The following is a 24,509-nucleotide window of genomic DNA, read 5'->3' on the forward strand; positions in this document are numbered from 1 at the left end:
AATATAATGAGATTTGGCAGCAGTAGAAAAGGAGAAGGAAGAATATTTTATTATGAATTTTTCAATGTAACAAGAATGTCCAACTAAATGCAAGAAAAGATTGAAAAATGGGAACAATGACTTCAGATGTGTGGCTGTGTGGCCAGGAAGGTCAGAAACAGCAAAACCATTTACTTCTGGTGCAGTGGGATTTCATGCCAGTGATACTGAAACAGTACTGTGTACATTGGAAACTGATGACCATGGATATTTCAACAGCCATCACCAGCACCTTTTGAATACTGAGTCTGTATTGGTTATAACTGCACTGACAAGTGGTAATGCTGTCCTACTTCCTGCCTCCCCCCAAGGTTGTCAGCAGTGAAGGGAAGTAACAGCAATGATAGTAAAGAAAGGGATTAATAAACTTGGAGGTGTGTGTTGGAAAAAAAAAAAAAAAAGGGATAAATAGAATCTGGAGGATACGTCAGCATGCATAAGGATAAAACCTTAGAGATAGGTGACTGGCTTCAATGAGGTAAGGGTATCAGCATGAGCATTTCTGTTAAGGTATGATTTATGTGTATGCCTAAGGAATGTCTAGCATAAAGGATCTTCAGCAAACACAGGAAATGAATATCTTTCACCACTCAATATATTTTGGAAATTACTACATAAACTGTGCCTTTCTAACAGATTTAAATTTAGGATTTCCTAAATAGTGATTTCCCTGGTTAATGAGAAAGGAAACTATTCATCAGGTCAGTTCCAGTGCTTTGACAGTTTTCTCAAGTTAAGCATACCCTGAACAGTATCATCAGCAAGACACCATACATCTTTTTAATTAAAAAATTGATCCTGAGGTTATGCTGCCAAAAAAAAATTAAAATACTGAACATTATTTCTTTTGCAAAAATTAATCTAAGAAACTTTTTAATGAAGGGGTCATATTTTGAGACACAGGTTGTGACTGCTTCACCATCCATGGATTTGTGCATGAATGCTCTGATCTGGAAACAGCAGTCCATCAATGCAGCACCCAGTTCTACAATTGCTGCTGTCCTCCACAGTAATGTTACTAGGCAAGAACAAGACAGAAATACATTGGTTTCCCTGAGGAAATAAAGGTCAGGCAAACTTAATAAGCAGCCTTTTTGTTAAGCAGAACAAAACAGAAAGCTGTGCTCTTAACAACTCAGCACCTGGAATAGAAGTTTGTTTGAAGTTTGGGGAAGTTTCCTTTCATGCTACTGCATAGATCCAAATATCACAGAAACATTAGGAGGCTTACTGTATTTTGGAGAAACTTAATGAATTACTGTGCTGTAAATTTAGCTTCAGTGTAGATTCACTCTGTGTAGAATCTTTTGTTCTTTTAGAGAACACACAAAACCAAATTTTTTCTCAACCTTCTGTCCATGTGTAGTGAGATAACACAACTTCCCCCACAGAAAAAGACTTTTGGTTAGGACTGCTCTGCATCGAATCCTCGTGCCTTATCCCAGGTCACATCTAATGAAACAGCCAGTAAGAAACATCAAAACAGACACTGTCCCTCCAAGAGGGAGAACCTTTCCTAAATGTGTTTCAACCTCTTTGTGTCATGAACTGCAGTCTGACTCCCCCGTTCAACCACTTGTCCTGTTATAATTTTACTATACGTTTTTTTTAACCAGTCTTCAATCTCTGCCTTAGCATCTTAAATTCATAAAGCCATATGGTTTGCCGGCGTTAGCATGTGCCTGATGACTCTTGCACCAGCCTTCGATTCACATAGCAGAGTAGCTGATAGTAAGATTGCGATGAAGAAGTGGATGAAGCCTTAGATTGAAGGACTTGAGGCCATTTAATTGAGGACTATTTAACTGAGTCCTGATACTAGCACTGACGTAGCCATTATGCATTTCTCAAACATCCAACTTCTCCAGCTGTCCAAGCCCATACTCTGCACTCACAGTTACGCACCTGCTTTGTAGCCAACACTTCTCTCATTTGGGCTGTGGGGTGACTTTGGATAACCATGGTACAGTAACACAGAGATCCTTGGGTGCAAAGATGCCTTTCCTGAATATGATCTTAATATCAAGTAATCTTTTCCCTTTGGTATGTGGGTTAGAAAAGACACCTCCCACTAGATCAGGTTGCTCAAAGCCCCATCCAGACTGGTCTTGAATGCTTCCAGAGAGGGGGCAGCCACAACAACTCTGGGCAACTTGTTCTAATGTCTCAACACCCTCAAGTAAATAATTTCTTCCTTATATCTAGGGTAAATCTACTCTCTTCAAGTTTAAATCGATTTCTCCTCATCCTGTTGCTACACGCCCTTCTAAAAAGCCCCTCCACAGCTTTCTTGTGGGCACTCTTTAAGTACTGAAAGGCTGCTATAAGATCCCCCTGAAGCCTTTACTTCTCCAGGCTGAAGAGCTGCAGCTCTCTCAGCCCATCCTTAGAGTGTAGGTGCTCCATCCCTCTGATCATCTTTGTGGCCCTCCTCTGGACCCTCTCCAACAGCTTGATGTCCTTCTTGTGTCAGAGGCTCCAAAACTGGATGCAATACTCCACCTGGGGTCTCACAAGATCTGAATAGAGGGACAGAATCCCCCGACTGGTTAGTCACATTTCTCTTGATGTAACTCAGGATACGGTTGGCCTTCTAGGATGTAAGAGCACATTGCTGGCTCATGTTGAGTCTTTCATCAACTGATACCCTCAAATCCTTCTCCACAGGACTGCTCTCAATTCTCCACCTAGCCTGTATCTGTGCTTGGGATGGCCCTGATTCAGGTGCAGGAACTTGCACTTGTCTGTGTTGAACTTCATGAAGCTGGCATAGGCTGTTAGTTCAGTGTGAACCAGACTGCTTCCTTCTAGAGAGTCTGTGACAGCTCTCTCTGTCATGCTCTCTCTCATAATTATGTCACTGTATTTGAATTAATCAAAAGGATCCCAAGTCTGACACAGGGAAGGTCATATTATCACGTAAGGTATCCATTTATAGTAGCTGGGTCATTTGCTTGTTTACAGTTATGTAGCAACTTTCATAAAAAATAATCTGAAAGTTAAAAACAAGATGATGTGAAGAACATGAAAGGAACACCAAGTCCATCACCGAGTTTAAAGACCGGCCTGAAATAGTCCTTTGAAGATGAACTTTGTATAGTTATGGGACATTCTAGTTGGCTTCTTTCTGCAGCTTTTAATGGAAAAAACATATTTTCACAGAATACTTAAGATCTAATTGAATTGAAGAAATGACTGGGAACTGGTGTTTATAGATATTCTGGAGAGAGTTTATTGCAGCACTGTGCTCCAAATAATTATTTGCCAAACAAAATAGCATTAATACTAAATAATGGTATGGACGCAAAGCACTCACGATACAACACTTCCACAAACCATACCACTGGTTGTCCTAAGGACTCTAAGATATAGTTTCCCATGCACTCGAGTAAAGGTCTCACACAGGCTGGTAATCTGTTTTCTTCACTGACTTTATGAATAACAGAGATGGCAAGTCCATCAATCTCTCAAGTTTGTAAATAGAATAGTAAATTAAACTGAATAATTTGTTGTCACTTCAAAATGTTTCAAGATGACTGAATTTGTAGCTCTTGATGTAGAAATTGTTGATGCACCAACCCAAGCTGATACTGATGATTCTGGTCTAACAAAAAACTCTGTCCCGTCTCTCTCTCCTGCCCCATTGATCTTTCTTCCATTTTCTGTCATTCCAAACAAAACAAGTCTTTCTTTCTGAAGCTTGCATAGGTTGAGTTCTTCCAGTATAAAGCTGTTTCTATTAGGCAATCCCTCTCTTTCTTCTTTTTTAATATTAATTAAAAAGACAGGGACGCTAAGGTTAGTGTGTACTAATGGGATGATTCAGAAGATCTGACTGAAATGAGACCCAGTGTGACACAGCTGGCTACAGAAAAAAATCTATTGCTTAAGCAAAACATACTAGGGTACTCCAGTATCTCAGTTTCTAGTGCTGTTACCATGGTTTCTATACAAAGACTGGACTGCATTACAATTTTATTCTTTGTGATGACAAATATAAAGAATATATGGAATAGGATAATAAAATCTTAGGTGACCTGTCAGAAGCTCTTGTTACAGCTGCAAATGACTACTTACATTTGACTTTGAAATGACTTATCTGGATAGAATGTAAATTGATACATTCTAAACATGATTTCTAACTATTGGATTTCCCTTGCCTTCCAATTTTATTTTGCTGTGTGTAAAAATGATTTAGAAAGTAGTTCAGTTAATACAAACAATTTTTCTAGTTTTGATAACTCCCATAATAAAGACAGTCTGGGAGTCCAGTGCAGGATCATGGTGTATGTTTCATTCAATAGAATGGCAGTAGCTCTGTTGTTTTAATCACTGCAGAAATTCAGATGGAGCAATATGTACGATATGCTTTAGTATGATTGACATACTAAATTTATTTACTGAGCTTTACGCTGTAGGAGTTTGGAAGCAGGATGGAATGATCCTGAAGCTTAATGTAAATTCTGATTAAAAATCCAAACTTTATCCATACATGTTTGACTCAATTCATTTATATAATGAAATTGTATTAGCTAATTGAAAACATTTGCATTAGGTGAAGTTCTTAATTTTGGGTAAACTGGAACAAAAGAAAATGAATTTTCAAAATTATGCATGTAGACCTCATTAAACTAATGGAAATACCTGTCTGACATGTAAAAGGTAACAAAAGGTAGTGACTTTGAACTCAGCATGTAAAAGCCAAACAACTGATTTGAATACACATGTCCACATAGAGGATGTAAGATTGCTGATTGTACATAACCTCAGCACTTGAAAACTCTCTGACATTACAATTTCATCAATTTAACTATGCAAACACAATTAAAAAAATCGACTGATTTTGAAAACCCAGCTGCCAATAACAGCTCATAAGAACTAAGGTGATCTAGTGATTGTGTTGAAAAGGGTTTTCCTTCCTATGACTTTCTTTTTTTCTTTCCATGAGCTGACCCTATAAGGGGCTACCCTCAACATGATGGAGTTCAGTAGGTGCAACGTCTGATGGAAGGTAAGTAGAGAAGACTTGATACAAGGAACAAAGTAAAGCTTCACGATGGCGGTAAACTTCTACCACTTGGAGAAAACTGCACTCAGTGATTTTTGTATAGTTTCTGAAGCACACGTTTATGGCATAGTTCTGTTTGAAATTTGGGGAAATTCCTAAAGAAAAAGAACTGTACTAAATTCTTTGTAGTTAAAACACAAAATTAAGTATTAGTGAACTTACCAGGACCATAAAGCATAAAGAAATGAAAATCCAGAGGCACAAAACCTAACAAGTAAAGAAGTATTACATAGTACATAAGTATTACATAAGACATGATGTCTTACCTTAAAGGAGATTTCATACTGCTCTCCTCCCCATATTTCTAATCCTGGATCGTAGCCTCCCAGCTCCCAAAACCACTTCCGGTTAACGGCAAACAGACCTCCAGCCATCACAGGAGACCTGAAGAGCAAGTGAAACAAACAGTGGATGACAGGAATCATCATGCTGTGCTTGAAAAATGGGAAAGATTGGCAATGCAAATGGAAAAACAATAATGAAGATATTAGGACTGTGTGCGTGTGCAAGTGAACGCAGGCGCGTTCACAGTTACCTTTATTGCAAACAACATGTACCTTTATTGACCCTCTTTGAGAAACAGGCTGTGTGATAGGAACAGCTATGTAAGGCGTGGTAGACAGCCTTCTAAAAATTCCCTTTCTATAAACAAATTCTGTTAATCACTAAATAGATCCACAGCGAAAGAAAGACACTTTGCAAATGTGTTTAATGAAATCCTTGTACAAAATGTGAAACAACTCGCATTTGAATGTGAGCAAAACTCTTCAATTCATTTCAGTCTCACAGGTGCAGGGTAGAAAAAGACAAAAGTAAATAGCTACAGAGCTACTGCTGGGAGTTAAACATCTGCTTTTTTTCACAGGAGCATCTGAAACTCCTAAAATTTGGCTCACAGCGGTAATTTACCATCATTCTATGAATAAACATTTCAAACTCACTTGAATTACTTTAACTCATCCTTTTTCACAAACAGTATAGAAAACAAGTGAGATGTTAGTGTTAGAGTTAGTGTTAGCAAATATTCATAGAAGGCGCATTTAAAATTTATAAGCGTGATTTTTTTTCACTATGAGACAGTGATATTTCTAATGAAGTAAACACATTGACAGCACTTGGGATTTTGATGTTGTTCATTGATTCCTTGAACAGGAATACAAACAGATCCACACTGAATAGGAAGGAAGTAACAAACTGAAGAAAGTTCAATCCAACTGTTCCACCCATTTGTGTCAATACATGACTTGGAAGTTTTAGAGCTAGGCAATGAAAGGAACACATTTCTACTAACGTGTTGTCAGCAAGTAGAAAGCTTCTGGTAGAACTTTCTCATCAGAGAATAGACATGAAACTGGATATCATGCTATATGTAGCACTACAGCCCCTAAGGGATACTTATCTCCCCAGGAAGCATTTTCTTTCTGAATTATTATTGGTGGTTTGTTAGTGGCAATAGAAGCAGATAATACAAACCCTGAAGAATTGACTGGCAAATAAAAATTCCACTATTTGCCACTGATCTAGGATTTGGTAGTAAGCTAGTGCAGAGAAGTATTTCAGTAAGCTAGATGTTTATTAACAGGGTATGGAGTTAATGGAATAATGCTCTGCCATATTTTTTCTACCTTATCACTTCTTAAAATGCTATCTTTTATCCAAACCAAAATAGCAAACAGGCAGCTGGGTAGATTTTGACACTATTGGGATGACAGAGAATCCCCACAAGCATGAATGTCATAAAACAATCCTCTCATCCATATTCACAGTGATGAAAAACATTACACATATTTCACCTTTCATTTCTAATATGCAATCTAAAACATATATATATATAAACCTTATCTTACACCTTTTATTAAACTATTCATTCTTATGACTGGGAGTTCTGTTTTTAAGAGATCAATTGTATTTTCCTTTAGAGATTATGTTTTTAAAAGCACACAGTAGCTTTGTGAAACAAAGCTGAAATATTCTAACTGGCAGGGCCATGCTCTGTAACATAGACTGTATGTTAATACATTTCACTTTCATTGACATTGCATATCTCAGATATTGACTGTTCTTTTCACATATGAATAAATTCAATAGACTTTTTATAAGAAACCTTCCCCTGGAGATTCTGACTACCACAATACATTTCCCATTTCTACCAACATATATCTAATTACAAGGTAGCCTTTGTGACTCCAGGTTCTAAATAATCAAAACAAGATGTCCTTTTATAAAGATGGACTTGCATGGTAAATACTAAAACCTTAATCTTTACGGGCAGAAGAAATGAAGTCCCAGAAATCACAGGGGAAATGCAGGTTTTCTCTAATTCTCTTACATTTATTAACTTCCACGAGCATTTCTCTTGACACAGTGAATGGCTTACAGAGATGGCAGTCCCCTCAGGTGAATCAGACTGAAGACCAAAAAAAAGCCCAGAGACTTCAAATAGCAAGACAATTGGCAGATACTTACAAATGATACTTTAAAACTAATCTATAGATTTTCCAAGGGTAATACCGAGTAAAGAAGCTCCCTGTTACTTACATAATAGTTCATTACAGTTCTGAACCTTTATTACAGCTAGTGAAACAACCAAGCAAGTGACTGGAATAGCAGCAAACTCATATTTCTTGCATTCACTTAAAAAAAATATATATATCACATTGTGTTGTTTTATTAAGTCTTATTCACAGTATGTTCTGACATTCACTGATTTGCAGGAAAAGTGATGAGGAGGACAAAACAGGATGGGTTTCTGGTTTTCAGTGGAGAGGGATGAGCAATAAGCTGTGTGGATCTGACCACTTAGCACAGGATATGTATTCTGCTCCATGACACAAGCAGCTACTGCTGAACAGGGCTTAAATTGTCTCCAAAATAGGAAGACAGGAATCCAGTCCTACAATCTTGACAGATATGGAAAGTCCTTATGTAGTCAATAGGATTACTCACACAGATAATAACTGCACTGAGCCCGAAGAGAAGAATTACTGTCTTGTTTAATGGCTTTTATATATGAGCAGAAATGTCAAGTACAAAGCTATGCTTATAGAAGACATTTTTCATGAAACATCCTACTCAGCCACTTAAATAATCAGACTTGAGCTACTGTAGCATAATATTATGTGAATAATTATGCTGGGGAGCTGTAAAAGAATTCTACTCAAAGACTTCAAGGGACAAGGACTCCCAAAACATCAAAAAAGCTGGAAAGGCTAAGGCTGTTAAATTTTCAAATATGTGTAAAAACTCTCCACAGGAGAAGTACTCACAAACTCACGGGATGAACAGTACTGCAAGTAGTAGTCAGCTGATCCAAAAATGGCTCAAGATACGTCTATTTTCTCAGCACCGATGGGTGTGCTTGGACAAAAATTGAGTTTGATTTTTCTTAGCACAAAATAGTTATTTATCACAAAAAGAAAATACACTGAGAAGTCAGCCAAATGCTTAACATGAAAAGATAGCATACGGATTTAAAAAGCATACTAGAAAAATCACCACTGTAGCTTAGCTGTAGCCAGTGAAGAATTTTCTGATGTCTCAAAATTTACACGCAGAGGAAGAAAAGAGATTCATCCATGAATTTTCAAGGTAAGAGGAAAAACGACACAGACTTAAAAGGAGCAAGAATTTGCATTAGAAACAAATGTAGTATATTGCAAATAAATGAATGAACCGCATGAGAAGGCTTGGAATCATTACATTGCTAGAGTGATATATACAGTGAACCTAAATAATTCACTAATGTGAAAAGGAACAGGAGCTTTGACAAGAAATGAATGCACCTGGGAACCACCTGTACTAGATGAAGCATTCTAGTTGGTATGCTGACACTCAGACTAGAAGGTGACCAATATATGACACACATTTTGTGTCAAATGTCAGTAGGTGAACACAGTTTTGCATCATCCACTATTCAACATACAGAAAACTTTATACTGTGTATTGATCATTGCTTAGTTGAGATGCTGCTGTGTTCTGGGGCACTTCGAAAAGGACTAAGAGAAGTTACCTACCTGGAACTGCTGAAGTTTGATCAGGGATAGTATTGCACCCGAACAACAGGGTATTACACTACACATCTCTTATACAATCCAGACTTACTAAAGATTGTTGCACTACTGAACAGAAAAGCCCAGCTACATGTCAGCTGGTATCAGGCATCAGTGCAGACCTTCTGGAGCCACAGATATGACACTACTTCTAAGTAATAAAAAGGTCCAAAACAACTGAAAATTAAAATCTTATATATGTGTGAAGTAAGAGACAGAGATATGGACACTAACGAGAAATAAAGTGGATGCATAAAAAATGAAGAAGAGGAGTTGATTAAAAGGCTACAAAGTGAGAGAGGTTAATAAAACAAATGACAAAGTGTGAGCTGAAAGGCTGCTTCAGCTGACAAACTGAAAGACAATTTTTATATTGTGAATAGAGAAACATGATGTAACTGGGATGAATGCAGGTAAGACTGACATCACTAAATTTTTCAAGAAAGAATTTAAAAGGAGGAACTTTTATATACTTAACTGTTTAAATAAATATGTTAAAACGATTTTAAAATGATTTTAAAATACACTGAGTTTTTTACATTGAATATTTCTGTACATTACTGTCTCCTTGTGTTTTATTGACATCTGTTTAACAAGGCGGTTACAAACTTCTCCCCTAATTTGATGACTTTGTGCCCAACTTCTAACATGATCACATAGGTTTTGCAAAATACTGTATCTCCAGTCTCCATGGCATATTTTTGAGTGTCTAGGAACAGTATCTTAAAATATGTGGCAGGCCAATTGTCTACACAAGGGGTATGTCTTTCAGTTGACTTGCTCCCCAGAAATACTGCCTCAGCAGTTTATTCATTGCATATTCAAAGCTGTCATCACAGTACACTGCAAGCTACCAGCTGTTCTTTTTCTTATGATGTATGGAAGTCCTGAATATTTATGGTAAGATATGACAACAATTTCACAGAATAAATGGAGGATAGCATTTGTGTTGCTGTATTCAGCTGTGCAGACACTATTGTATAATCCCATTGTCACTGTTAAGTAGATTGAATATTATGATAATTTTCCTTCCCCTATATCTTTCCAAATCTATCATATAATGATAGATTTAACACAAGTGCAAACTGTCCCATCGTACCTACAATGAATACCTGCATGTATGTACGTCTGTTTCATACCTATCTACTCAGTGACACCCCATAAACTAATTTACAGGTGATAATTCATTTATAAGATAGATGTCTTACAAATGAGAGATCTTCCAAAGCCATGTAGACATAGGCCTGGACCAACTACTCTGGGTGGCCCTGCTGGAGCAGAGGTTGGAGCAGAGTCACCCAAAGATCTTGCCAACTTCAACTGTTCTGTTATTCTAGGAAGGAACTATATTGTACAGAATGGAGATTAAGACTAATTTAGTTTGACTCATACTTTTGTAGCCTGCATCCCCACATAACCAACAGTTGGTACAAAAAAAGTGCAACAAATGCTTCTTTCTGAGGCCAAATGCTGCAAATTTCCTATGACCAGGAATTGAAAAAATTGTTAAAAATATTCATTCTCATGTAGTGAATTTTGTTGGAGATTATGAAAGTGTTACCCAATCATCAAGCAGTTTCATTACATGTAACTTTTTAAAGTGGCATTACAGTCACTTCATAGAATCATGAATGTTGGAAGAGACCACAAAGCTCATCCAGTCCAACCACTGTGCCCACTAATCATGTCCCTCAATGCCACATCCACTTCATTCACTTTAATCTTAAAAATATAAACAATGTTCAGATATTTAAGCAAATATTTTTACAAGTAATAAAAAAAAAAGGCACCAGACTTAGTTTTTATATAACCTATCACCTCAAGCTGTATTCAAAAATATAGTTGACCTGAAATGCATAACAGCCAATTTGTATTACTTAAAATTAACTCACCAGATCCTATGCAATTACATTTTTCAGGTAGTCATTTTGAGGGAGGTTTATATTGAGATAAAGCTCCATTCTTCTCCAAGAAATAGTCAAAAAGTCAGCTGTAGAAATTCAGCCACAAACAAAGTTCTAAAAGCACTTGAAGCTCCGTTTATAAAAGTTTGCAATGTGATTTAATCACATAGCTCCTTTGAATATTTTGCATATTTTACTTAGCATATTGCTAAACTTCATTGACAAATCATATTGTAAGAGAGTGATGAACCTTCATATGGGTAATGATGCTGAGGTCCATTTAGCCTTCCTTCCCATATCTAGAAAATTAATGAAGCTGTGGAAGAGTTGAGACAGTTCAGTAGAGATGGAAGACTCAGAAAAGAAGAGTTCCCCCTCTCTCATAATTACCTCTCATAATCCAAAGGAAATCTATCTGAATTATTGCTACAGTAATCAAACTAAGGAGGTTGGCCTGCAAAAATTATCATGCTGAAACATGAAAATGAAAGGTTCTGGAAATGGTCTACAGGCAAAGGTGATCAGAAGGATAAAACTGACAAGGAAAAGAAGAGTTGGAATACTATGCTTCAAGCTGTACTGAAGAAATGAGTCCAGTGCACAAACACTCATACAACATTTCAGGAAGGAGAGCTGAGAGCAGCACCTCGGCTGAGCCATGTTCTTGTCACGAGGGGACAGAGATCCTGGACACATGCAGCTAAACTGCAGCAAAAACCATTAAATGTAAACATAAAGGTACACCTAAGGGAAAATATTACCAGCTGTCCCTAAAATATGGACTTACATTAGCCCTCTTGGCTTTTTGTAAAATTCAGGTTTGAGCTATGTCTAAAAAGATACATATATATACATATATGTATCTTTTAAAGAATATATTCCTTCTCAGTTTGCCAGTACAAAAAGCCAGTACACAACATTCTGCATTTAAAGTTAATTCGATGTCAAAATTCAAACAGATAAGTAGTGTTTTGCACAGCCTAACAAATTTGCAAGTATAGGAAGTCACCCTGCTCCTGGTTTTTGTGAAAATCCATTTGTTTCGATTACAAAGGCCCGTGCCATTCAGCTGAAGGCACAGTGAATCTCCTACTAACATCTATTTTCTTTTACATCATTATGAAATGCGAGGCTTATTTTAACGCCAATACCACTATTCCAAACTAGTTGTACATCTAAACAGGAAAAAACTGTACATGCTAACAAAGAAATCTGTGTCTAAGGAAGGGAATACTCAGGTAAACTGACACCTCATTTGAGACAAAACTTCTGTTTTCAAGGAAAAGAACAAAGCCAGCAGCATATCTGTGGGTCATCTCTCCCGGTTGTACAGCAGCTCCATCACTGCCTCCCAAACATTAGCAATAACAACAGTTCATTAAATTCCATCGCTACCTTCAAGGATGTTCTCTCAGAATATATGGGGGCAGTAGCTCAATGGAATTACTATCCAATTACAATGCTATCCTTTTTTCTTTAAATGTAGAGGTATAAGCCGAAAAACTACCTTCCTTTACCAGGCTTACTTCCGCTTTATTTATTTACATACTGTCGTATAGCATCATAAGCAAAATTCAGGGGAAAATTTTTAACTTTATTAAAAATGGTTCCTCTTTAAAACATATCCACTGGCCCAAATGTAGGTTCTCTGATACTTCTTTTTAATTTCCAAAATAGCACTTGAATTCAGACCTTTTCTTCCTATGTCTTCCCTACAGACATTTCTAGCTAAATAATGATAACAAATCTCACTGGTTAGCACTCTGCTTTTAAATGTTAGAGATGATTTGATTAAGCTTTTCTATTTACTGTATCCGTGTGGCTCCAATTTCTACAACTCTAAAAAATTCTGTTTCTATTCCACATTAAAGAAAATTGAAAGACGCCGCAGCTTGCAAAGCTAGTTTTGCATACAATGAATAAAACTGACTTCACAGCTGGGGATTACAAACTGTTCTTTTTGCACTTTCCCCACCTTCCAGAACAAACTCAAAAGCAGACTAGGACATCTGAGCAATGCAGGGTGCCAGCAGCACTGCTCACAGCAGCATCCGCTCTGTAGGCAGGACCATCATGGCTGTGCCCATCTGGCCTATGACACCTTCTCTGCCATCAGTACTACAGCTGCTTCGGACTTTTTATGGTCGGCAAGTGAGAAAAAGAGTTAACTCTATTGACAATGATAGATGCCACTGTATAGCACTGCAAGCATATTCACAACACTTGGAAAAAAACAAAACAACACTTTGAAAAAGACAAAAAAGGCAGACAAATTTTCCTAAATTGCAAATGAAAAAGAAGCCTTTTTTTTTAATGGCTTTCCTGCAGTAATCCAGGCTGAAGTTTTGACAATGAAATGCTTCAGATGGGCACATAAGGAATTACTAAAGTGCTACAAGGAAATGGCAACAAAGGTTTCAGTGCATTACCTTTTTTTGTTCACCCCCCTGCTCCTATACCAGAATATACCAAACAATTAGTGAGGGTCGTTTCCAGAATATTTCTAAGTTGCAAAGAAGCATAGTTCCAATAACCCACCCCAATTCCTTGGCAAAATTTTTAAGGTACCTCTGATTCCCACATGGATGGAACCAGCTGTTCTCCAGGGTTCCACAAACTGCTCATGATCATCCTGACACAAGCAGACAGAGCCCTCACACTTTGCTAAGAGGATGAGATACACAGTTATGATTTGGCCTGTGATCCACTACAGAACAGGGTGTGTGGCTAAATATTATTGCTTTGATTCAGCCCTTCAGAAGTACCGTCAGCAACTGCCCTACTCTACCCTTGCACATGCACACTGCTTCAAACTCAGGCAGGGAATGGGGAGAAAAGGCAGTTGTAATACTTCATTTATATCTTTAGTGGTTAATGCAGAAGCCTGAAACGATTGCACAGTGTTGCAAAAGAAGCCAGGAGCACGCGCAGCCTCATGCCATTGCTTTGAAAGTAGGCCACAAATTTGCTACTGGTCAAAATCTTCAAGAACATTCTCATTATGCTACAAGAAGGCATCAAAAACAACCACCAAAAACCAAATGCCTGAAGAGGCAAGTATGCAGCCAAAGAAATGCTGAGATTCTGGAAATGGATTCCAAAATGCGTCCTTGTTAATTATTAAGGATCCGTAATTTGCTATGCTACACTACCAGGGAAGGTAATGGGGATGCATGGGGATTTAACTAAGTTGTATTTTTCTCTGTCTGCACCAGAGACACAACAATATTCTCTTGTAAAATCCATGAAAAAGTGAAAGTTTTTCAGAAAAACACTGGAAGCCACTTCACAGTAAGGGATGGAGGAACTGAAAGCTGACGAGGTTGAGCACTTCATGTCCCCCAACAGCATATGCTTTAATTTGATGTTGTAATGATGGACAGGTAGGGCTGTAGAGACTCAGGGAAATGAATCTTCCTGTGTTATCAGCATAATAAATCACAATAAAAAAAAATCTCTATTTGATAATAAAAATAAAATGAAAGTCTTGTCGAGGGATAGCTCTCCACACTTGCATAAGCTCATTCATTCTATATTAAAAGTGCACGGAAATGTGCCTAGCAACAAAGAGACAGAGAGAATATCTACACTGTAATCTAAAGGAGGTTAATATTTTTGAGGTTTTCAACGGTTAGGAATTGCAGAAGACAACCAATAGCTTTTCTGTTTCCTCACAGAGAGTGATATCTAGTGTTCTGCTTTCAGGATTTGGATATGAATTGGTTGTTTTCAAAAGTAATGTTAGAGTACAGACAGTTTTCATTAGCTGCTAGTAAAATATTCTGATGGTGAGAGTTGTTGATTGGTACTGTAAATGCTCACTTCTGTTAGAAACTCTTTCAGCTATGTGAACATTTTAATATACAGCTGAGAGGAAAATATTCTCAAAATATCATATTTTTCTTTTCCTATAAATAAATACGTATGCGCCACAAGTACAGTTATTACCCTATTTACTGATAAATGGTCACATCTATAGATGAGCAACTAGAAATCTCTACCACTGAGTACATGATTCAGCTTCCAAGCAATGTCTTGTATATCTGCAGTTGGCTCTTTGGATGGTTTAAGTGTTTGCACAACATACTACCAGTGAAATTATGCTGCGGTGCATGAGCTCTAACCCTGAAGGCAAATAATGAATGTTCCACAGAGCTATGATAATTTGTACAGGCTCTGGTGCAAACCATTCTTACCAAAGCACATTGGTCTCGGGGCTAGAAATGGGAATTCTGATGTACAAACACAAGAGCACCTCCAAAAATAATTCTTTCTAGTTTATTCTGTTGGCACAGCAGTAGAGGTTGAATCTTCCCACCAATACCTTGTTTCATGTTGTTGCCATGTGACAGATGGCAGCAGAGGGGCAGCCTGACAGGATGGCATTGGACATGGAAGTGCATATGAAGCAAAGGTGTGTCACTGAATTCCTCCATGTGGAAAAAATGGCACCCAACATTCACTGATGCTTGCTCAGTGTTTATGGAGACCAAACAGTGGATATAAACACAGCGATGTGGTGGGTGGTGTGTTTTAGCTGTGGTGACAATGATGTGAAAGAAAAGTCACGTTCGGGATGGCCATGCAGATTTTTACACATGTAGCTCTTATTCATTGCTGGTGAAAATGTATAACTAATTACCATGAAGAAAAAGAGTGTTTTGTAGATGAGAATTTGCTTTATCAAACAGTGTTATTGTGTTTGTATATGTTGTTGTTTCCATGGGAATAAATAGGAGGCATTACTTTTGGAGTGATGTACATTCAGGGATAAAATAAGTTACATGTTTATTTTAAGAAACATTTGTACAGTTGGAAAAAGTTGAGGTGATCAGTCATTCTGACTCATTTCCAAAAATCTTCATGTGCAAGACCTATCATTTCAGACTTAAATTTTCTAATTTAAGTTAAACAAAAGTCATAACAAATCCTGAACTGGCAACAGGACAAGCTGGACAGTAGTGATGACTCTTGCAACTAACCTACAAGGGCTCTAGTGTCAAGACTTCACAGAAAAAAGAAAACAGAAAAACAGAAAAAGCAAATCCTTAATAACAAAGTAATCAGATTAATCTCTTGTTACCTATGGCAGTTACCAGCACCAGGGAAGCTGTAGTTTCATCTCATCTCCTCCATCACAGCACACCAAGATAGACAGTTGTCTCTGCGCTGCCTGGATGGTTACTGACAGGTAGTCTCGCTGGACAGATGATATTCAAAGGATGGAGTTGGTAATACTGTGATTATTTTACAGACTACACAAAGAGTGCTCAGAACATCTCATCCAACAAGTTTTTTGCTCTGCATGGAAATACTTCAAAAGCCGATTGAAAGAGGGCTGCTAGTGTTACTTGAAGGCCCTCAGTTCACAATGAATAGTTTCACTGTTCGCCAGCTTCATGTTCCCAAATAACAAAGCTGCTCTTGAAAGTGTGAACTGAATCATGGTAGACAAAAGTGATTTTATAACCCACCCCAGCGCCAACATACAGATGGGCTTCACACTTCACATCGTCTATTTCCCCTAGAGTCAAACTGCTTAATCTGACCAGGAACTTTTCAACACAGGAGTTCACTTTAACCCTGCAGGCACTTAAATCACCTTAGTTTGTACTGCTCAGCAGTCTGCTTCTGAACTTTGAGATTACAGTGAGAGATTCGATGAAAATAGCCAGGGTCAATGCTGATTATATGAACCAAATAAAGCTGTATGTTTCCAAAGGATGCAAGTGATGTTTGTGCCCACGCTGTCATTATAACTTCTTTTCTTTTCAGGCTCTCAATCTCAGCACCAGATTACATTCCCTCCACATAAGGCAGTCCTTCCTTCGCTTTCTAGAGCAAAAATATTCACCAACTGCCAGCTAAACAGAAATGAGAATTGGGATGATCTGAGTACTTTGCCAATGAGTACATTTTCAAACAACTCATCTCCAGCTAAGCTAGCAGAAGAGAAGAGCCTATGGGAGGTGTGGGGAAGAACAGTAATTAGGTCTGCCTAACATTTGTTTTCCTACTCTTGAGAAAATGTTTTTCAGAAAACTTTATACAACAACTCATAGCCAAACTTCATACGCACAGTAAATTGTTGGCTGTCATTATCAGTAACAAGAGAGAAGAATTATAGTTGCAAAGCAGCTGCTGTAGCATTCAACCATTCTGTTGGCAAGAAAATAAAACTAATGAAAGATTTAAAGGAAAAACATTATGCATGAGGCTTCTCAGACACAATTAAATACAAATTGCAGCACAAGTATTATAGAACATGGAATTGCAGGTCAAAGACTGAAATTACTAACGTTGACAGAATCTCTTTTATAGCTTTCCTTCTGAAGCTATATGCAGGATGCTGTTCAATAAATAAAGATAAAATGAAACAGAACACCGCAAATATTTTCCCCTCATGACTACACTTTAAAAGCAGAATTATGCCTCCCCTGTAACTACAGAAGCTGCTATTCCATTAACAAATAATATTAGGAGTGAATGGGAAAGCAAACAAGCCAAAGGGAAAAAATCTGCTTCCATGTATTGTTAAAAGAACTCCCTTCATTCACAATTGTGTTTACTGATGAAGCCTAATGCCTCAGTGGAAAAAGAAAAGCAATACAGTCAAAACTAAGCTGTGTTTTGGGGTCAGGTGAAGTGGAGTTCTGACAGCATCCTTCAATCACTTGTGGATGTAACTATTCATGGAGGCCAAGACCTGATCTGTTTGGAAGATATAATTTCTTGGTAATGAGTAATAGTAAGAAAGAAAGACTGAGTACATTTCCTCAGGAAAAAAAAAAAAAAGAGTTTCACAGAGGTCAGCATTCTGCCTATGTTGCCTCTCTTCTTGGAGTGCAGGCAGCAGCTTCAAGCAAACCTGGCACAGCATGTACTGGATTAGTGGTTTTTTCCCTCATGCATCATTCTGTACTGACAGCCTTTAGATACCATTCCATTAATCTAGGGGTTGTACATACATCTGCATTTCCAAGGGGAAAGCACAGTGTAGTCCATCTTCCTATGCAAAATGATCTTACAGAAAAGAAATTCACCTTGAGACTTGATTTCACTTCCTGAGGAATGTACAAAATCAAAACGCATCAAGGCAAGAGGGGTACTGCCTTTTTGGTGCTCAATTTTTAAAGGAGATTGCAGTAGAACACAGATCCACACAGGTGCCATCTGCAGTAACAACTGTGAAGAAAATTATGAATTGGTGAATTTTCCTACTTTTGCTTCTGTAACATAACGAACTCTGGAAGTACAAAGAAGATGCCAGCCAAAGATCCACATACACAGTCCTGGTAGCTCCTCAAGATCAACACATTATTCACTGTGCACTAAGAATAAAGATGTAAAACTCCAAGTGACTAATATCAGCATCCGCAGATTCCTGTTGACATAAGCAATGGTGTCCACATGATAAATACGATGCAACCAAGCCTATATTCCTACAGTAGATTTTCATATCTCTGAGGAATAATGAAGCTCACTCCACCGTCAAGATCCATTCAATGTGCAAACATATTTCATTATCAAGACAAAAGACAACAACCATATATTCAGAAAGAAATATGTACCACACTGATAGTATGAAGTAATAAAAAGCTCTTGCTTCACAGAAAGGAATATTATAGTCAAGAACTTTTTTTTGCATGTAGAACTTTCATTTTAGTTTTGTAACTACAGAGTTTCATTGATGAAGCATAACTAATTTGCACTCTAAGAGGAGATTAATGTAAGATCATTTTAATATATTTTCTTACAAGAAGTCATCACACAATTTACTGCTGAAGTAAAAAAAAAAGGAGGATAATCCATTCTCAGAAAGTCCATGGCTTGTCTGCGGTACAAATCATCATTTAAAAAACAATTCTTCCAAAGGTATTTTTTTTAGAAATTGATACCTGTGGAGGTTTTTCCTCAGCCACTACACTTCTACCTGGGTCCTGCTCCTACAGCATCAATGCAATGAGGCATCCTAGATTCACACTGGCCTAGTTAATTGCTGAGAACACCTTATTTTAACAAGCATTGTTTGTAAAAGATACCCAACAAAATGCTTTCCAGGCTACTACGCAGAAAGTTATATTTAAAATATCCCTTGAAATACGATTTCACACGTGCCTCAGGTTTGAATATACTCTGAATTTTTGCTCAAATTACTTTTCAGTACGTAACACTATATATTTAAAATAGCACTTTTAAAAGTTCAACACTTCCTGTTATTTAAAGCCTTGCAAGTTTTCATTATTATGTTATTTATATTCTTCACAAACACATAAATGAAGTACTTCAATGAATTAAGAATGCTTCTCCCTGTGTCACAGTTACTAAATTCAGCTCAGTGATGATGGTCAGTAAAGCACTAACCACTCCTCTTCCAGGAAAATGCAGCTTTTGTATCAAAACAAACAATTGTGCAGGAGAACCGTTTTTGCTGTTAAATAAACCATTGTCTCAGAGCAGTATTTAACCTTCTACAGGTGAGGGCGCTATGGCCACTTTACGTATATGCCAGCACATCAAACTTTTTTCAGGCTACTCCTATAACTTAAACCACCACTCCTTTAATTTTATATAGCACTTCTTAAAACAATAAGTGTTGAAGAAACAAATGTTTCTGACAGTGTAGAAGTGAACTGACTGCTTCACACAATGCCTTTGCTTGATGCCAACTACTGTGAATATACATTAGCAATAATACTACAACTGTAGCATTGGATTGTAGCGGACTACTTAGAAATTTTTCTGATTTTCGATCCATGTTCAAAGAGTGTCTTATTTGCTTTAGACTGGATATAAAGAAGAAGTTTTTTGCAGAGAGGTTGTTGATGCACTGACACAGGTTGCCCAGAGAGGTGGTGGATGCCCCATCCTTGGTGACACATTCAAGATCAGGCTGGACAGGGCACTGAGCAACCTGACTGAGTTGTGGGTGTCCCTGTTCACTGCAAAGGAATTAAGATTAGATGATCTGTAAGGGTCCCTTCCAACTCAAACAACTCTATGCTTCTGTGAATCTCTCCAGTTCAGGAAGGAGGTCAGGAAGCTGCAGCTACTCAACCTCCATCTCAGAGAACTTTTCCCTGGCACATGTCTTCTGCTTGTCATTGCTACTATCAGAGTGCTAATCCTGTCTTCAGGGCAGGAAAGCAAGGTCTCAAGGACTACTCAGAATGATGGCATTGAGCACTTCCCTTGGAGAACAGTGGATTGGCCCTGAAGCCAACTCTGACATCACTCGCGCAGGCAACAAATAGGGCCAGATGGTTCATTTGGCTTTCAACCTCCAGGATGTTCTACTCAGTAATCAAGTTTACTTCTGGTTGTGATAAAAGACAAAGGTTCTGACAAAACATTTGAGGTTATACTAACTTCTCTGATTGTTCCCATTTGTTTTCATAATATCAGCATTTGCATTAAAAATTTTACCAGTTGAAGTAAGCTTCTGTTTAGGCTCATGAAGTACTTGAAAGCATATTTCTCTGCGTATCCTTGTCACTTAAAACCATTCAATTAATAACATTTTGAAGTATATCTGCATGGGTCAAAAGTTCCAAATACTGAGCTGTGTTTGTTGTGCCCATCCAACCAAATCACCCAGCACAATATTAGTAGCTCTCCTTGCATCAGCATAAATATACAGCTGCTCACTTGCTTTCTAATAAGGCCTGTGTACTGTTTCCTGTATAGAAAATAGATCTATAACTTCTATGCATTTTTTAGATAATTAAGCTGTGTATGCATCAACCTAAATAGAAATGGGGAATATTGCAGTTGACATTACATACTATTTATTTTTAAGGGTATTTGTTTTTGTATTGTTTCCTTACATTTATGCACAACAGCTAAATGACTAAATGACTTAGAAAATGTTAATTCTTTTTTTCAAAGAGTTGATTAATCAATTTATTTAGATTAGTTAATCTTAAGAGAGAAAGATAACTGAAAAAAATGGGGGAAGATGGTGTAAGAGGTAAGAACAAAAATTGGTGGACATTTCCGTTTGAATTTAACAATTTAGCATCACAGCATATTGAGTTTAATGTGTGACATTTTATAGAGAATTGTATGGTTGATCAATTCAAGACAAACTCAAATGCAAAGAGCTTCAATAAGCACATGCACTACCACTGACAACCAGCAATAAGAAAGAGCACAGCCCGTTATGTCCCGCATTACCAAGGCAAAGCACTATTTCCTTCTTCAGTTCCTCAGGTAATAACACTTCAAAATATAAAAATGACCTCAAATCCAGAATGTCTAAGACTTCCATCTAGACACGAGTGACTGACCTGCAATTATTATACTAAATTCTATCCCGTTCCTGGCTTTAACACATGCATCTCTAGTAAACAGCTTGTTCTTAGCTTCCTCTCTTAAATTCACTCTCTGTCTTCTTGGGTTTGACGCTTTGATGAAATATTCACTAAATCCTGAGATGCAAACGAAACCTTTCAGGAAAGATCAACTTTAAAAACTCCCAGTAAAAGGTCAAGCAAACAAAAAGTAGTTTCTTTTCACAAAGTGTTCAAGGAATTAACAAAATAAATTTCTCATTTTATTTCTTAAAACTTCCTTTCAAGCTGGAGAAAAAAACATACTGAAGGATGCCCACAGTCTTGTAGAGAATACCTCAAGAGTTCACTTCATCTGACACAAACACTGATGATGAATTTTTTTTTAAACAGACAAAAAATGTGAGCTCACAGTACAGGGGACCAGCAGCAAAGCCTTTTTTTCCCAGGTATATAATTCACAGCAAATACAGAGGTTATGCAGTCTGCACTTCTGAGAGTACATTTTGCCATAGGTCAGAGTTGCATTATGACTGCAAAGAAGAACAGTGCTTTTTAGCTAAACAAGCCTATCTAACGTGGAATATTCTGACATGCCATGAGACTAAGATTGAAACATCTAGAGATCCAATCAAATGCTCTCAAAGTTCCCCATCCTGAAATGCCATTTCCTTCTAGCAGACACCTGACTTCCTCAGTCTTCCTGGGCAGTCAGACTTCCCACATCTCTCACATGTCACTGAACCTCTAGGCAGGGGATGGGAGAATCCCTGTGAACTACAGCTGGTATCTTAAACTCCTGTTCCAAGTGTTCAAAAAACAGTGAATATATAATTGGGATATTTCTTTTTTTCCTGTTTTTTTTTTTTACCACTGCTAAGATAATTATGCTCCAGAGACACTATCTGACTTAGCAGGAGCAATGCTGAATAATTCAAAAATACGGAATATCAAATGTGTAGAAAGGAAAGCTGTCATGAAAATCCCTAGTGGTCTATTTTAGCTAACAAATCTGACAGCATTTTAGATACCAGTTCTGCTCTGACACTGCTATGAGCTACTGCTGCTCTACCTATTGTTCTCATCTACAGATTTTTTGCCTCTTTATTCAGCCCCAACAAGAGAATCTCCAAACCAGTACATTTTTCATGTTGAAATACTTAACTTTGAAAAATGGATTATAGGTACCTAAGAATATTTTTCCACTACTATCTCATCTCTGTAAGGTAGAATATTAAATTTATTCTTACAGGGACAAAAAAAAAAAAAAAAAAAAAAGTCAAAAAAAAAAAAAAAAGTCAAAAAAAGGCTCAGAAAGATAGAATTTTCCAAAGTAAACATTAACAGACTCTGACCTTACAGTGAACACCAAGTTTATCCAAATAGATACCAGATATACAATTTTCAGAATGTATTATCATTATCAAAATGCTAGTCATCTCTTGTCAGACTTACAGCTGGTAAAATCTACTCACTAACACCTTGCTCATCAGTAGAGTAAGTTCTCATATATTTCTCAAAACTTTCAGACTCATGAACTACTGGAATTCTTCCATTTTACTGAGTATTTTTCCATGCTATGCAAATCACAGTAAGAAAATTAAAGAATTTGTGTCTACTTGAGCTTTTTCATAAAAATACGTATGTGTTGAGTCAAAATAGTTTGCATCTTAGATTGCAATCACAGAATCACAGAATCACCCGGGTTGGAAGGGACCTCAAGGATCATGTAGTTCCAACCCCCCTGCCTAGCAGGGCCACCAAACACACACATTCAGACCAGGTTGCCCAGGACCCCATCCAACCTGGCCTTGAACACGTCCAAGGACGGGGCATCCACAACCTCCCTGGGCAGCCCGTTCCAGGGCCTAACCACTCTCCTTGTAAAGAAATGAATTGACTTTCCCCAGACAAACAGCAATTTAAATGCAGATATATTAAATATTAGCTATGTAGATATACGGCCAATCCAAAATACGTCTCACTTCTGTCCTCCAGCTTTACAAGAACTATTCCCAGTGCTATGCTATTGCTATCAATGATGTTGCTGCAAATAAGAAAATAAACAAAAAGCTATGTTAATTTCAAGCTTCATTAGAGAAAGTGAAAAACCATCAGCACTTATTGAATGAAAATGGACTCAAGTATTGGAGGAGAAACATCAAAGGGAACCTTTCAGATACATCTCATCTTGGTGCTCTTCTGTACATCTTCTGCCCATTATCTCATAGGAACGAAGAGTGGGTCAGTTGATATTCTGCAGTAATAGCCATTCCAAATAACTGAGATATGTAGGTCAGAAAGTTCAGGAATGGGTGAAACGAGTATTGGATTAGCTTTGGAAAGGGCAAATGCAACTTTAAGATCTATCAGTGGACATCTTTTCAGCTACAGATACAGATCAATAGCACTGATGAAGATCGCATGCAGTATGAGAACACATACAAATCCAGCCAGCTCTTTTCAGAAAAAGGAGAAATGAAACTTAACTCAGCTGTGCCAAAATAGTCAGAGGAGTTATGAATCTGAAAGTAGATGAGAAGAGGCTGAAGACGTGCATCAGACTGAAGGCTGATTCCTCTTTCGAGACAGACTAGGAGTTAACTGATGGATCACATACATTTAAACAACCTGGCTACTTAGCTGTGTACAATCCATTTCCAGAAGGACAAACATCTTCAGAGATTTTTAAGGCATCAATTCTGATGTTGTCAAGTAACAGGAAGCTCAACAGTCTCGCTTAATGGGTTGAACTCCATGTATTTCTGCTTCATTTCAGCTCTTAGGGTACTTTGGATTCTACGTCTAGAATGTCAAAACATACAGAAATTTTCCAATTCATTTAAAGTTTCAGAATTACTCAGCCCAATCAAAAATAAGCTATCTTGAGAACTACAGTTATTATCTTACTAGGTAATTAATATTTCTGCCAGTAATTAATTTTTCTGTTATTTACAGATATAAAGCAAAGTGCGTTTTAAGCTTCTTTCAGTTATCTTCCACATTTCTGGAAAATTTGTTTTCCAGCTGGTTATAGCTGTATTTCCATTCAGGGCACACTTCTATTTTGTTTTATTTCTGTAACAATTCTGAAGCAAATGCTCAGAGCAAAACATTTAGAAGAAACCTACTTCATTTAGTGTCTCAATTCTAGCAT

The 24,509-nt window shown here is 37.5% G+C and overlaps 1 protein-coding gene across 1 annotated transcript in view; it reads right to left on the reverse strand.

The window, feature by feature from the left end:
* GALNTL6 (polypeptide N-acetylgalactosaminyltransferase like 6) overlaps nt 1-24,509 on the reverse strand; it is a 416,272-nt gene that overhangs the window by 38,386 nt on the left and 353,377 nt on the right. Inside the window, exon 7 of the mRNA XM_042812502.1 lies at nt 5,374-5,491. Within this exon, the coding sequence (XP_042668436.1) occupies nt 5,374-5,491 (118 nt within the window). The remainder of the gene's footprint in view (nt 1-5,373; nt 5,492-24,509) is intronic.

This window comes from Centrocercus urophasianus, unplaced genomic scaffold, assembly GCF_019232065.1.
Source record: "Centrocercus urophasianus isolate 14NV4802_14NV808 unplaced genomic scaffold, USGS_Curo_1.0 seq_13, whole genome shotgun sequence".
In the NCBI taxonomy this organism is placed as follows: domain Eukaryota; kingdom Metazoa; phylum Chordata; class Aves; order Galliformes; family Phasianidae; genus Centrocercus; species Centrocercus urophasianus.